Genomic DNA, 13864 nt, shown 5'->3' on the forward strand with positions numbered 1-13864 from the left:
GAAATGTAGCAAAACAGTGATAGGAATGTACACTGACATTGTGCTAATGAAAATGTAGGCCTACAATTTTTATTAAGTTCTTCATGGTACATTTGAAAATAGTATTCCCTCAGTTATCTGGACTGCCATCATCTGGAACTCTCTATTATCCGACGCGTCTCTCCAAGGGCTACAAACAATCACTGTCTCTGTAGTACCATGATCAGTTACCGCTACAGTGTGGGGTCTGTGGTAGAAGGTTGAAACCAATATTCATGGAAGCTTGACTTTCAAGTCAATGGCCTGGTGGGGTTGTTCCGTGTGAATAGGTTTCATCTACTGAAATAATGATGATAATAATAATTATAAAGCATCTAATTAATGTCAGCAAATGCTGCACGGAGGGCTATATAAGAAAAGAATAGATTCAAGAGAAATGTAGTGACGCATACAGACATGCGCACACAAAGTTAAGTACTATAGCTTAGATTTACCAGACCACTGAGCTGATTAACAGCTCTCCAGGGGCTGGCCCAAAGGATTAGATATTTTGACGTGGCTAGGAACCAATTGGTCACCCAGCATAGGGACCTACAGCTTATTATGGGATCAGAATCATAAACCACACTTGACATTACTCTTACTAATACTTAACTTTCCAAACTAATCCCTACCAAGGTTAGCTAGCTAACTGCCCTCACTCTTCTTTCCCTATCATCTTAAAAAATAAATGAATAAATAAGTAAATAAAAACACATATATTAAATCAAGAAATTAATTTCTGTCACCAGAAATACTACATTCCTCTGATGTGGATCCACGTTGGCCACGCCGAGAATCGAACTTCGGACCACCGGATTGGTAGCCGAGTGCGAAAACCACTCGTCCAACGTGGAACTCATGCGCACACAAACACACACATTTATATAGATATGTGAGTGTGTGAGCAAAACACATGCGCGCACATACACAACATATGTTTTTGCGTGTGTGTATCACTAGTTCTCTTGACTCTGTTCTTTCCTTTTATAGCCTTTCTGTTCTAAGAAATTTTCTCGAACAAGCTAATGTCGGTCAGACTTGCCTCGTTCCATAAGAATGTGTGCAAATGGTTTTGGTAGCAAGCATCAATGGCTTTGAGTGTGACAGCCTAATCTTATCATTACTGAAATTCCACTCTAAAAATATTCCAAAGTTGTTCAACCTTAATTAAAAAAATATTGTAATTATAAAAAAAAAATTACCAATACAAATTCTTTAAAACTTCACTTTATTGAAATTGTGCTATTTTCAAAGTTCATTAGTAGAGAATTACGTGGCTGGTATAGTTCCTCTAGGTAAAAAAACAAAAAAAAAAAACAGGATATGTGAGGCCTTCACAGTGAAGTACGATGGGTATATTGCAATTTTTCTAACAATCCAAATAGCTCCAGAAGTAGCATTTGAAAATTTGCAATTTTCAAACCGAAGTAGCTATACTCTGTTTTTTTTTTCCATCTGTCCATCCGCCTGTGGTGTTTGCGCATAGTAACACTGCGTCCCGGGCTTTAAATAATACCCTATTTCGAATATTAATGGTGTAATTCGCATACAGTAAATTATTTTAAAACTTTTCAGTTATAAATGTACACCAAGATATTATTTTATTTACCTAAAACTTACACATAGTGTAACTATTTAAAGCCCGGGACGCAGTGTTACCATGCGCGACCACCACAGGCTGATGGACAGATGAAATAAAAAGAGTATAGTCATCATTTCACTCCTGGTCTCATTAAAATTGCCAATTCTCATTTCGTGACTTGGTCTTTCTGTTCTATCAATATAAAAGATGCAATGCACAGCTGACCAACTTTTTCTCTTTTTGAAATCACAGTAATACTAGTTACGCTACTTTTTGTATTATTATTATTATTGAAAAAGAAACCCACAAAATCACTTTGTAACTTGCTTACTTCTACGTATTTACATTTAGTTTTACTACACACTCGAGTACTTTCAAGCCCTATCTGTGGCCCATTTTCAAGAGATGTTTGGGATGTTAGCCTGGGTCAAGGCCCAGCAGTCTTCTGGAACTTCTTCTTTTGTTGTTGGAGATTTAGCCAGCCTTGTGCTGGCACGGGCTCTTGAAATCCATCCTATGGTCATTTTCCCAACAATGCCTAGCTATAGCACTCCCCTGAGAGTTAAGTTGTACTGCCCTTCTATGTTCTTGGGGGAATCAGAAAGGGGAATAAGGACTAGAATCCAAGAACATAGAAGGGCAGTACAACTTAACTCTCAGGGGAGTGCTATAGCTGGCATTGTTGGGAAAATGACCATAGGATGGATTTCAAAAACAGTAAGCTTATATACAAAAGCAACAAAATTAGCCACAGGAGGGTAGTCGAAGGTGCACTCATCAGAGAGATTAAAGTAATAGAAGGAAACAAAGGTTTTATCTCAGAAGATCCCATAAGCCGAGCTTTGATATTAAAAGAAGCTAAGATTGACCCTGCTGACCTGGAGATTAGGTTTCCTGCCCAACAGACTTTTGGTGACCACACCCTTACCTCAAGAATTAATCCCATTGACCATCAGCTCAGGATATCGGAGCGACAAGAGGGGATTGGCAACTCTCAAGGAAACCAGAACAGCCATCACATAAATGACAGCTCAACGAGAAGAAGTTCCAGAAGACTGCTGGGCCTTGACCCAGGTTAACATCCCAAACATCTCTTGAAAATGGGCCACAGACAGGGCCTGAAAGTACTCGAGTGTGTAGTAAAACTAAATGTAAATGCGTTGAATTAAACAAGTTACAAAGTGATTTTGTGGGTTTCTTTTTCAATCTTCAGAAGAAAACTGAAAGAAGTTTTTGTTGGATTATTATTATTATTATTATTTTTTTTTTTTTTTTTTTTTTTGCTCTATCACGGTCCTCCAATTCGACTGGGTGGTATTTATAGTGTAGGATTCCGGGCTGCATCCTGCCTCCTTATGAGTCTATCACTTTTCTTACTATGTGCGCCGTTTCTAGGATCACACTCTTCTGCATGAGTCCTGGAGCTACTTCAGCCTCTAGTTTTTCTAGATTCCTTTTTAGGGATCTTGGGATCGCGCCTAGTGTTCTCATGATTATGTGTACAATTTCCACTGGCATATCCCATATCCTTCTTATATCTATTTTCAGGTCTTGATACTTATCCATTTTTTCCTTCTCTTTCTTTTCAAGTCTGGTGTCCCATGGTATTGCGACATCAATGAGTGATACTTTCTTCTTGATTTTGTCAATCAACGTCAGGTCTGGTCTATTTGCACGTATCACCTTATCTGTTCTGATACCATAGTCCCAGATTGTATTATTATTATTATTATTATTATTATTATTATTATTATTATTATTATTATTATTATTATTATTATTATTATTATTGAAATCACAATAATAATAGTTACGCTACTTCTTTTATTTATTTTTTTTCACTCTCTCGCCAAGTGTCAAACAGATGAGCTTTTGGTCAGTAATAATTATATTATTCAAGTTATTGTCTGAGTGATTTTCCTGATGTCACTGTCCACCACCGATGTCGTAAAACGTCTCTAGCATTTTTGCAGATGCCCAAATGCATCATGGAAATATTCAAAGCCATCTCGCTGATGTTGCAGGGGCATCTCGTAGGTTTTCCAAATTCCAGAACATCTTGAAGATGCTAAAAGACGGCTCATAACGTTAATAAGATCTTGAAATTTTCAGAAAGTATCCAGCAAACGTTGAGAGACGTACGCTTTTCACGTGCTCAAAAACGTCTTTGGCGAAGAGGTAATCTACCACACAGAATCTGTCAAGATCTTCCATGTTCACCAATGAAGGCACATCATGCAACTAGCGTACCGCACTCAAATGGGACTATTTCTTCCGACTGGTTGTAAGTGTTAGGCTTGGTAATGGTGCCTTTACTACAGATAATCAATAAGGTGACACGTCAAAATTGGTCATACAGGTAATGCTTGTGATAAGAACATCGTAGAGAATGCAGACGAGTACGCAGAATTCTCTTTTGCCAACGTCATGACAATGACGACAATTTATTCATAGAAGTATTGATTCAATTTATTTAAAGACATGGAGTTAAGAAGTTTTTACTAGATCTTCACACTTTTACTAAAATTACCTTTACAATTTCATCTTTTTTATTGTTATCATTGGATTTACATGAAGGAGAATAACTTTGATATGAGAGCCTCCATAGAATGAAGTACATAATTTAACCCATTAGGCGATCTCATTTATTTCATTGCTCAGTTATGATCTATAGGTATCCTGAATAAATTTTCACCCTAGCACATAGTTGCATTTCAGCAGCCTTTACTTTGGTGTCTTCTTGAATATCTAATTTGTCATATCTCAATTACAGTCCAGTTTAATTTTACTAAAATCTAACATGACTTCGCACGTTTCTGTCTGTGATAACATATCAAGCTGAGTGCTTCTTACTTCAGTAGTTCTGGTTCCCACTGGCCGAATAAAAAAAAATAATAATACACAGTCTAGTTTGCAATACTCGTTCTTCATAGTCTACTATATTTTTCGTACCTGCTCTTTTATTGTTATATGTTTCTTGTCCTCGACAAAACACACATCTATTTCCAGCTAACTGTAATCGATTTTATTATCTTTTGAGATTAGTATTCCAAGGTACCTAATATGACCATTGTAACATTAACTGCCTACTGACAGTTTACCATTCATAATCCAATTTCCACCAGAAGTTGTAAATAGCAACAGTGAGGAAGAGTTTAAAAGAAAGCTAGACAATATCATTATGACACTGTGAATGCACAGTAACACCTGGTCCTAGACATAAGTGAGCACACGATGACTCCTCGGATGGACTAACAAGTCTTTGAGACATCCTAATCCTTGTAACTCCTTGTAACCTGTGGTGAGCATTTGATAACAATCTTATATAACCATGTTGTCTCCGAGTTAAATGCCGTAACTTTCTTAGATAATTCACTTTACTGGTGAAACCATGTAAGGGTGTAGTGGGTTCAGTGCACCTCACGTGGTGTACCGTTGACATTACTAAAGGTTGTCTGCGGCCCTTTATATAGCTGCACCAACGTCTTAGCCTTTTACTTTACCTCCGCTCCCAGTCTCTTTCTTCCATCTAGCTGTCCAACCAATCCAACTTCCTCTTTTCCCCGTCTTAAGCGATGACAGGCTGAAAGTACCCCTCTGCTTGGCTTTAGAGCCAAATTTTCAAAAATTTATGATTCATGACAGGTATAGGGGCCCAGTGCCATAGGTTGGGTAGGCCTAAAGCTTAGATGCATCTATGCATTACAGTATAACACAGAATAATATTAAAAACTATAACCAAAATCATAATTAATAACATATAACACGAGGTTCATCCAGACTAGGAATATGGTGCATACAGATTCAAGATGCAGTTCGTTCAGAAGAGCAATATATGGTGTATACAGTCCAGAGATGCGGTTCGTCCAGACTAGGAATATGGTGCAAGCGGACTCGAGACATGGTTCGTTCAGACTAGGAATATGGTGTATACAGACTCAAGATGTAGTTCGTTCAGACTAGGAATATGGTGTATACAGACTCAAGATGCAGTTCGTTCAGACCAGCAATATGGTGTATACAGACCAGAGATGCAGTTCGTTCAGACTAGGAATATGGTGCATGCGGACTCGAGATGTGGTTCCTTCACACAAGAAAGGGGTCAGTGCAGTCAGATCACGATGCATTCGCGCAGTAGGTACTATATTCTTTGTATGTGTTTTATACAAGGGGTTGGGGGCAATGACAACTGTCTTATTTTTCTCTTGGGCCAACCCCATTTATGTTTTTTCACCAACCTATCGTCCTCTATTCTTTCTACATGAGAGTACAATCACAGGATACTATGACCCATCCTTTCATCTACATAAACTGTTTAATTTCTTCACATTTTTCCATTTTCTCACTCAGTTTTCTTATGTTACAAATTCTACAAAAACAACCATCCATAAAACAGAGTTGCCTCAGCGATCTCTTTTTGTATTTCCATCTTGGCTTCATCAGTTACTCCAAGTTTCTTCTCTATCTTTTGTATAAGCATTGATCATTTTCTTACTTCACCTGCTCTGTAACCTACCTCTTCCTTCACCCATCACATTTACACCCGAATACCTCTACGAATCAACTTCTTTCTTCTACCATCCACACAATTTTCGTTGCTCAGTCTTCCTGCTTTCCATTTATCCATTCATAACCCGTGGGTGCCTGCAGCATATTTTCCAAGGGGGGCCAAATGATACATACACACACACACACACACACACACACACACACACACACACACACACACACACACATATATATATATATATATATATATATATATATATATATATATATATAGTGGAATTGCGATGCCGATAATTTAAGTGAAGCAAGATGCAATAAAAATAAAAATACAGAAAGTTACATTGACCTTTTTTTTTCAACAGTTCCATATAATACTGTTCAACTGAATGAAATCAATCATTTCTTGAAAGAATAGCGCAGTTACTGCATACAAATCTCATACACTATAATAATGATACCTTTAATTTACTTAAACTGAAAGAATGTACTATAGAATGGAAGGAAAACAAAGTGATGTAGTTAAATGTAATATATATATTTTTTCAAGTTAGTCACTCTTCATTTAAAAAGGAACTGTAACCTCCTGTAGTCACAGAATTTCAGGGGAGGCAAGTGGCCCCCATTGCTCCTACGTGCGGGCGCCCATGTCATAACCCTACTCTTGTTCACATATACGCTCATCTTTTTCCTCTTATAAACATAATCAAACTCCTATAAATTTCTGTAATTTGATATATATATATATATATATATATATATATATATATATTATACTACTGAATCACAAAAATTTGGAAAGTAATGAATATATATAAATAAAGACAACAATCACGAAGGAGTATTGCGAGGCCTTGCGACTCAATGTCCTTTGACATCCATATGTCCACAGGTGGAATATATATATATATAATATGATATATATATTATATATATAATATATATATATCAATAATAATATATATATAGATATATATATATACATACATAACATACATATAATGTTTGAGTAAAACGTTCGAACCAGAAGTTTTCAAAGATACCTCGTTTATCTGATTGTATGCAGTAAAATAGTGTGATTATGAACGCGTTCACCGTCAATGGTGATGGTTTTAATTACAATAATTGGCTTTTACGCGATTCCACTCTTTATCCGATGACACATTAAATTATCATTGGAACATTTTTATTGAAGATATAACGATTGGTAAATTAACTAGAAGCAAATATTATTAATTTTATTGGAGTCGAATTGTACGCATTTTTCTTATACGCTATAAACATTCGATTCCTTTGTGTTTTGTTTACACACCGAAGCGGCTTCTTGTGGAGAGAGAGGAGGCGACTATTGTCGCCAGTGATATTGGAATTATGGGGTTGTATTTGGAGGAAATGAAGAGTTATTTTCAAAACCACAATAAGCAGAAGGAATATGTCGGCCACAACTCCAAAGTTCACACAATCGGGTGGAATGCCGACGGCCGACGTTTGGCTTCGGGCTCCTACGACAAGTGTGTCACGATCTTCGTGTTCGACGGACATCGCGAAACGTTGGTAAGTTCTCGATGTTGCCAATATTTGAGTAATACTGGCATACCTTTATTAACAGCCAATATACATGAGGCATAGGTCCCATTTTTCTATGCATTTTTACGTCTAATCTTGATCCTATTGTTTGTACAAAATTTTTGTTGCCGCCCCCCGGTGTGGGCTACCGGTTGCAAGTAGTAGGAGGCCAATCTATGTGGGTTGGCCCTTATTTGGGAGGGGAAATCAGAGTAAATTCAATATTCACAAAAGGAAAGTCAATGGCCTAATGTAAAACTGAAGACGACTCCTGCGGCCTGGCTCCCGCCACTCGCAGGCAATCTGGATAGGGTAAACAACCGAGTGGACTGGCCAACTCACCGACTAGGTGGAAAAACCAGCGACTACCAATCCTTATCAAGGTGGACAGGTCTTATTCACTCGATATTTAGGCTAAATGGTGAAACAAGAATACAATTACATCTCCAAGCATACCATTCAAAAGATTGAAGTTTCATCAAAATGTGATATAGGGGGAAACATCACAACAGGCCAACCCTCATCACGGTAGACGGGTCTTATTCACTCGATATTTAATTGGTGAAACATGAATACAATTGCAACTCTAAGCATACCATTTAAAAGACTGAAGTTTCGTCAACATATTGTGATATATGAAAGCCCCATACGAACTAAAATAAGCATGTGAGCTCTTCGTAAAATATGTTTTCAAGGCAGTTTTGAAATCCAATATGGCGGCTACGTTTTTCATGGACGGTTCTCATCAGTGACGGCCACCATCTTTCCCCAGCCTTCCCAGCACTCATTTGAACAATGTTAGCGTATGTATGTAACGTTTATTGATCTTACTCAAGATTGCAGTTGTAATCAGCACAATAAAACAACATTTTGTTGCCTATATTAGTGAAAGTATGAAACTTGTTATTCCCGGGGTTATGGTTGGAACTGAATTCATTCTTACCTTGTAATCGGCGGTTTTTATCCTTACTGCCATCACAACTGAAACTCCACAGTGCTTATTTGATTGTTATTATACACATTTTGGTCTCAGTTCACTCCACATTGCACTTTAAACCCGTTGCTGTTCCTGGTTTCTAAGCGCGCGCGCCATAAACACAATTACAAACAGCAGACGACGACAGACTACGAAAAACTGCAAAGTTTTATTCCTAAACTGTTTACTTTACTCATTATTTAGTTTAAATTTACATTGTTATTTAAAAATTTTGATTTAATTCATGTATATTACCCTTTTTTGTAACCAAATTACCCGAAAAATTACAGATATTTCTAACGTAGATAAAATCAAATGTTTCTAACGTTTTCGTACATCTGGCTGCCGAAAACCATAGAGGAACGAATACGGAAAAGTGCATAGAGGAACGACTACGTTTTTTTTTTTTTTTGCTTTTTTGTTTTTGCTAGCACATTTTCATTGATTTCAGTCTTTACTTAGTATTTTGAATTTCTTAAATAATCGTAATGCCAGAAAGCTAAATGTAACCTTTAATGTTTGCATGCGTTTAATGTTTGCATGCTAAGAATGGCAAAAATCATCGTGCCACATTAGTGGAGGCTTCACACATACGCCGTTCCATTATTCAAACTGTTTCCATGAATTCTAGTTGTCATAGTAATGCAATAATGATAAAATTGCTTTAATATTTATGTATATATACTTCCAATACATAGCCTAATTTCACCAATTTCAACGTTTTGTTTATAGTCTTATATCCCAGTTTGGAGGGTCAATGTTCGTTACTAAAGAATCTGTAACCTCCTTAAGTCGTTCAGTTGGACATAGTAAACCTGAGCCATATTTCACTCGCTGAAATGACGATATCCGGGTGAGGGGCAAGTGGGCCCATCCCTTTGCCCTACGTGATGTACCCATGTTCGTTATTACTAACTAATATAATATTATTAACCTGCAATATAAACTGTTGTGCATGAAAATTTTTTAATATTTTTAAACTAAAATTAGAGCATACATAAACCACACAAATTGTCATAAAAATGAAACATAAATCAAGTGGCTATTATTGTTTAAACATGTCTTCGTGATGAAAATTAGCGCACGCACGGATTCCTTCCCAACCTCTCTCCAAAATATTTACCCAACACAAAACCAGCATTCACAAATGGGTCCCCCCAACCATGTAGGGTATATAGGAGGTTAATAATTAACAATAAACAACACAACCTCATTCATCAGCAACCACTATACGTTATGAGGAGACATGTCTGCCAAATTTTTCAAACAACTTTACACTTGTGTGACAGACCTTTGAATGGTTTTCGAGACAAACCCATGAGGCTATAATTATTGGATTATAAGGGGAGATTTTCAGTTTCCAGGTATTTTAATGTCCCTTCCTATTCCGTCCTCTCTCTCTCTCTCTCTCTCTCTCTCTCTCTCTCTCTCTCTCTCTCTCTCTCTCTCTCTCTCTCTCTCCTCTCTCTCTCTCTTCTCTCTCATTTTTTAAATGTACATACATATGTCCTGCTTACTATTTTTGCGAGCACTAGTAGATGCACCTACATTTCATCATACGACCTGAATTAAAAACTTGAAAGTATTTAATTAATGCTATACAAGTATGAAATATATTTTCTTGTTCATTTTTTCGAATTACGATAAAAGAAACAGAGAGAGAGAGAGAGAGAGAGAGAGAGAGAGAGAGAGAGAGAGAGAGAGAGAGAGAGAGAGAGAGAGAGAGAGAGGTGAGTGGATGAGTGTATATATATATCGGTCAATGGGCAGGTAACAACCGACTGAACGTTAGATTATCACCAATGTAAATACTATTATTAGATAGATAGATGGAAAAACAATCATAGAAAATAAGTTTAAACTGCAACAACTTTCAGAGAGAGAGAAGGGAAGGTGAAGGAAGGAAGAAGGACAGGGGTGGCGGTGGAGGTGGGGGGAGAGGGTAGGTGGAGCTGTTTACTGGTGTGTTCCTATCCATTTCTGGATAATGGAGTTTTGGTCTATTAGTACAAGGACAAGTGTAGTTATTCTTTACGATTAGTGATTCACGATACCCTTATAAATTACGGCACTGGGGGTAATGCACTAAAGAAAAATCTCGTTCTGTTACGAGTGTTCGTTACAGAAATAGGTATTGCCCAAAACGTGCTTGCACTGTCTCTGAAACCATAGTAGATCATGCTGCTTAGTTGTCAATCAAGTTTTTATAACCAAGTATTTTTTACAAGCTAGCTATTGAATAAATTTTTCTCAGTCAAAACATATGCCCCTCAATGCTAACTTTCCTTTTTCTTTTAACGACTTTCTGGTCATTGCAAATTCGGCCCCGATAATTTTCTTATGGTGCGAAAACAGACAAGAGGCCCGATGGACCGAAAACGATTGCGTCCACACAAATACGGCGATAATCCAGCAGTAAAACATCTTCATATATCCAAAAAAGTAAATAATAAAGATATATAAGCGCATTACGATTATAACAATTACATGTATAGCTGATAACAATCTGCATGAATAACTGGTAAACTGTTCTGCAATGACAGTTGAGTATAGCAATTATTTACAATAGGTACGAAAGTCAAGATGTCGTGACGTCATAATACAGAACTTGAAAGAACGTTCTAATTCAGAAAAATAATTACTTAAATTTGAGTCAGAGTCGAGTTACTTTTTCAATAACGAATATTTGTTCCGACACGGCATACAAACCTTCGGTCCTTTTACAATAGGAAGGTACTAGCGGCAGCTGGATAGGTCGTAAGCTTTCGAACAAGGGGTTCGGTAGTTAACTGCTTGTCCGACAGGCGCGCGCGCGCACTGGGAGGATAAACAAATCACTTTTGCTTTCGGCCTCGCGGTTGATGGACGTGTTGTTCGACGCTCTCTGCCCGCTTCTCGTCGTTTGCTTTCTAAGTATTGGTTGTAATTGTGTGTGAAAGAGTTATTGTAAGTACAATTATTCTCTTTTTTCATATTAATTGCTGCTTCAATTAGTGATTATGATGGAATCTCCTCGCCTCGCTACCCCACGGAGACTTTGCCCGGGTATCGAAGGGCGTAAATGCGGGAAGTTCAGATCGTTCCCGGAGATTGACCCTCATATTTTATGTGCTCGGTGTCGGGGGCGCGAATGCACCCGAGCCGAGCCCTGTGATGTGTGTAATGATTGGTCGGAGGCGCAGTGGACTTTGTATGAGGGCAGGAAGAATACGAAGAAGGCCTGCAAAGGAGTCGTCGGAAAGCTCTCCCGCGACTCCTTTGGTGACGGACACTTCGTCTTCTTTCCTGCCGGCCGCTCAACTTCCATGTCTCGCGCCTTCCCTTCGGGGGGGGGGGGTGTCTAGGTCCTTCTCTTCCCCTGACTTGTCAGAGTGTGGAGGAGGGCGCTAGATACCCTGACGTCCAGTTGTACTCTGGGTCCTCTATCCGTTCGTCTTCAGGGCGAGCGGGTAGAGGATCCCCCTAATCACCCGACTTTTGCCTCCTCAGGTGCGGTGCCGCGGAAGGATGACTCGGACAGGTGTGGGCATCGTTGGGGTTACAGGGCGTGCCGAGTGTCCAGGGGCTGCTCTACCATCTCGCTGGCGCCGTGGCGGTCACCCATGCAACGGTCTCGACCACCACCACGACCCTACAAAAACACCCCGGCTACGCTTCACCTCTCACCTGGTGTACACCCAGCACGCGGTCTCTGTGACACACTACATCGGTGCAGGGGCCAGTCGCCGTAACTCGGGGATGGAGTGTGATGCCGCCACCTGGGTTTGCCGTGCTGCCGCGACCGGACTTCATGTGCCCGAAGAGCTCGCCCCTGGACCTCCCACCGGTACCTAGGATGTCTGTGCCGCTGGTCCGCCCATCTGGACCGCCTACACAGTCTGCCGTACCTGCCGTGACCACTGCTGCCGTTCCTGTACCTGCTCCTGCTGTCTCGTCTACCGTTCCTGTGATGCTCGCACCTGCTGATGTTGTTCCTGTTCCTGGCGCCGCTGCTCCCGATGCTGGTCTGTTCGGACAGGTACGTCCAGGGCCCTGTTGCTTCGGCAACAGCAGCCCCGGCTCCGTCCTGGATGACAGATCTGACGTCGTCCTGAGGAGGTTGACGAAGAAGAAGAAGAAGAGGAGGAAGGTGTCGTCGTCGTCTTCATCGTCTTCTTCGTCGTCGTCGTCGTCGTCGTCTGCCGCCTCTTCCCCTTCTTCTTCTAAGGCTCCCCCGCCGAAGAAGAAGAAGGTCGCCTCCCCCCCCCTAAGAAGTCTCCTTCGGGAACTTCTAAGGGCCCGTCTCGCCCTGGTGAGACGGGGGGTTCTTCCGCTGGTCGCCCTGCTCCTTCGGGAGCAGGACCCGTCTCTTCTCCCGCAAGGAAGAAGACTACGGGGACCAGAGGGGTGCCGGCTAACACCGGCACTTCCTCACCTGCTGTCAGTGGTTCGGCCACAGCAGCAGGGTCCGGCTCGGCCACTCGTTCGCGAGAGGTACCGAGTTGTACGGTCGCCTACCAGCGACCGTGCAGCCAGGAACCAGACCTCTGAGTCCGCTCAGCGTCAGGTTCACGGCACGGAGCGGAAGACTGGTGACAGCCGCTCACGCGACTCTCACCAGGCCAGCTCTCGCTCTCGCGGCGAGCAGCTGGCTACCCGGGCGGACGTGACGGTCCATGACCGGCCACGGGCTGAGGCTGGGAAGAGGTCCCCCCGTTCGCCGGCACCAGCCACGGCTGGTACCAGCGAACTGACGCACCGTGAGGATACGCACCGATCTCACCGTGACAGTGGAGCTCGCCGGTCGCCTGACCGTCGCTCTCACGAGAGCGATCGGGTGACGGCGACCAGCACCAGCTCCTCTGACACACGAGACCGGGGCCGCTGTTCTCGGTCCAGCCGTTCTCCACAGCGAGGCGGCTCGACTAGGTCTGCAGCTCGATCGCCACCGCGGGTTGGCGATCGCCTGCAGTCTTCCAAGCCCGCTGGTTCTGCCAGCGAGCGAGGAGAGAGCGTCAGGTCTTCCTCTCCCATACCTTCAACCTCCTCAGGTTACACCGGGAGGGGCGAGGTATTGAGGAGTGATCGTGAGGGGTGCGCCCCTCAGGATCCCGCCACCGCGTCGTACGTACCAGGCTCGGTTCTCGGACCAGCCAGGTCATACGCACAGGTGGTTGGAGGAGACCGAGAGGGGGCTGTCGTGCTCCTCTCCTTGAGGGAGGAGGGTCTCGGGA

General features: G+C 41.3%; 1 protein-coding gene across 1 annotated transcript in view; it reads left to right on the forward strand.

Moving 5' to 3' along the window:
- Positions 1-7395: 7395 nt before the first annotated feature.
- The window catches only part of LOC135221845 (THO complex subunit 3-like), an 80195-nt gene continuing 73726 nt past the window's right edge, over positions 7396-13864 (forward strand). Inside the window, exon 1 of the mRNA XM_064259764.1 lies at positions 7396-7663. Within this exon, the coding sequence (XP_064115834.1) occupies positions 7481-7663 (183 nt within the window). The 5' untranslated portion in view covers positions 7396-7480. The remainder of the gene's footprint in view (positions 7664-13864) is intronic.

Source organism: Macrobrachium nipponense, chromosome 3 (genome assembly GCF_015104395.2).
Source record: "Macrobrachium nipponense isolate FS-2020 chromosome 3, ASM1510439v2, whole genome shotgun sequence".
Taxonomy (NCBI): Eukaryota; Metazoa; Arthropoda; class Malacostraca; order Decapoda; family Palaemonidae; genus Macrobrachium; species Macrobrachium nipponense.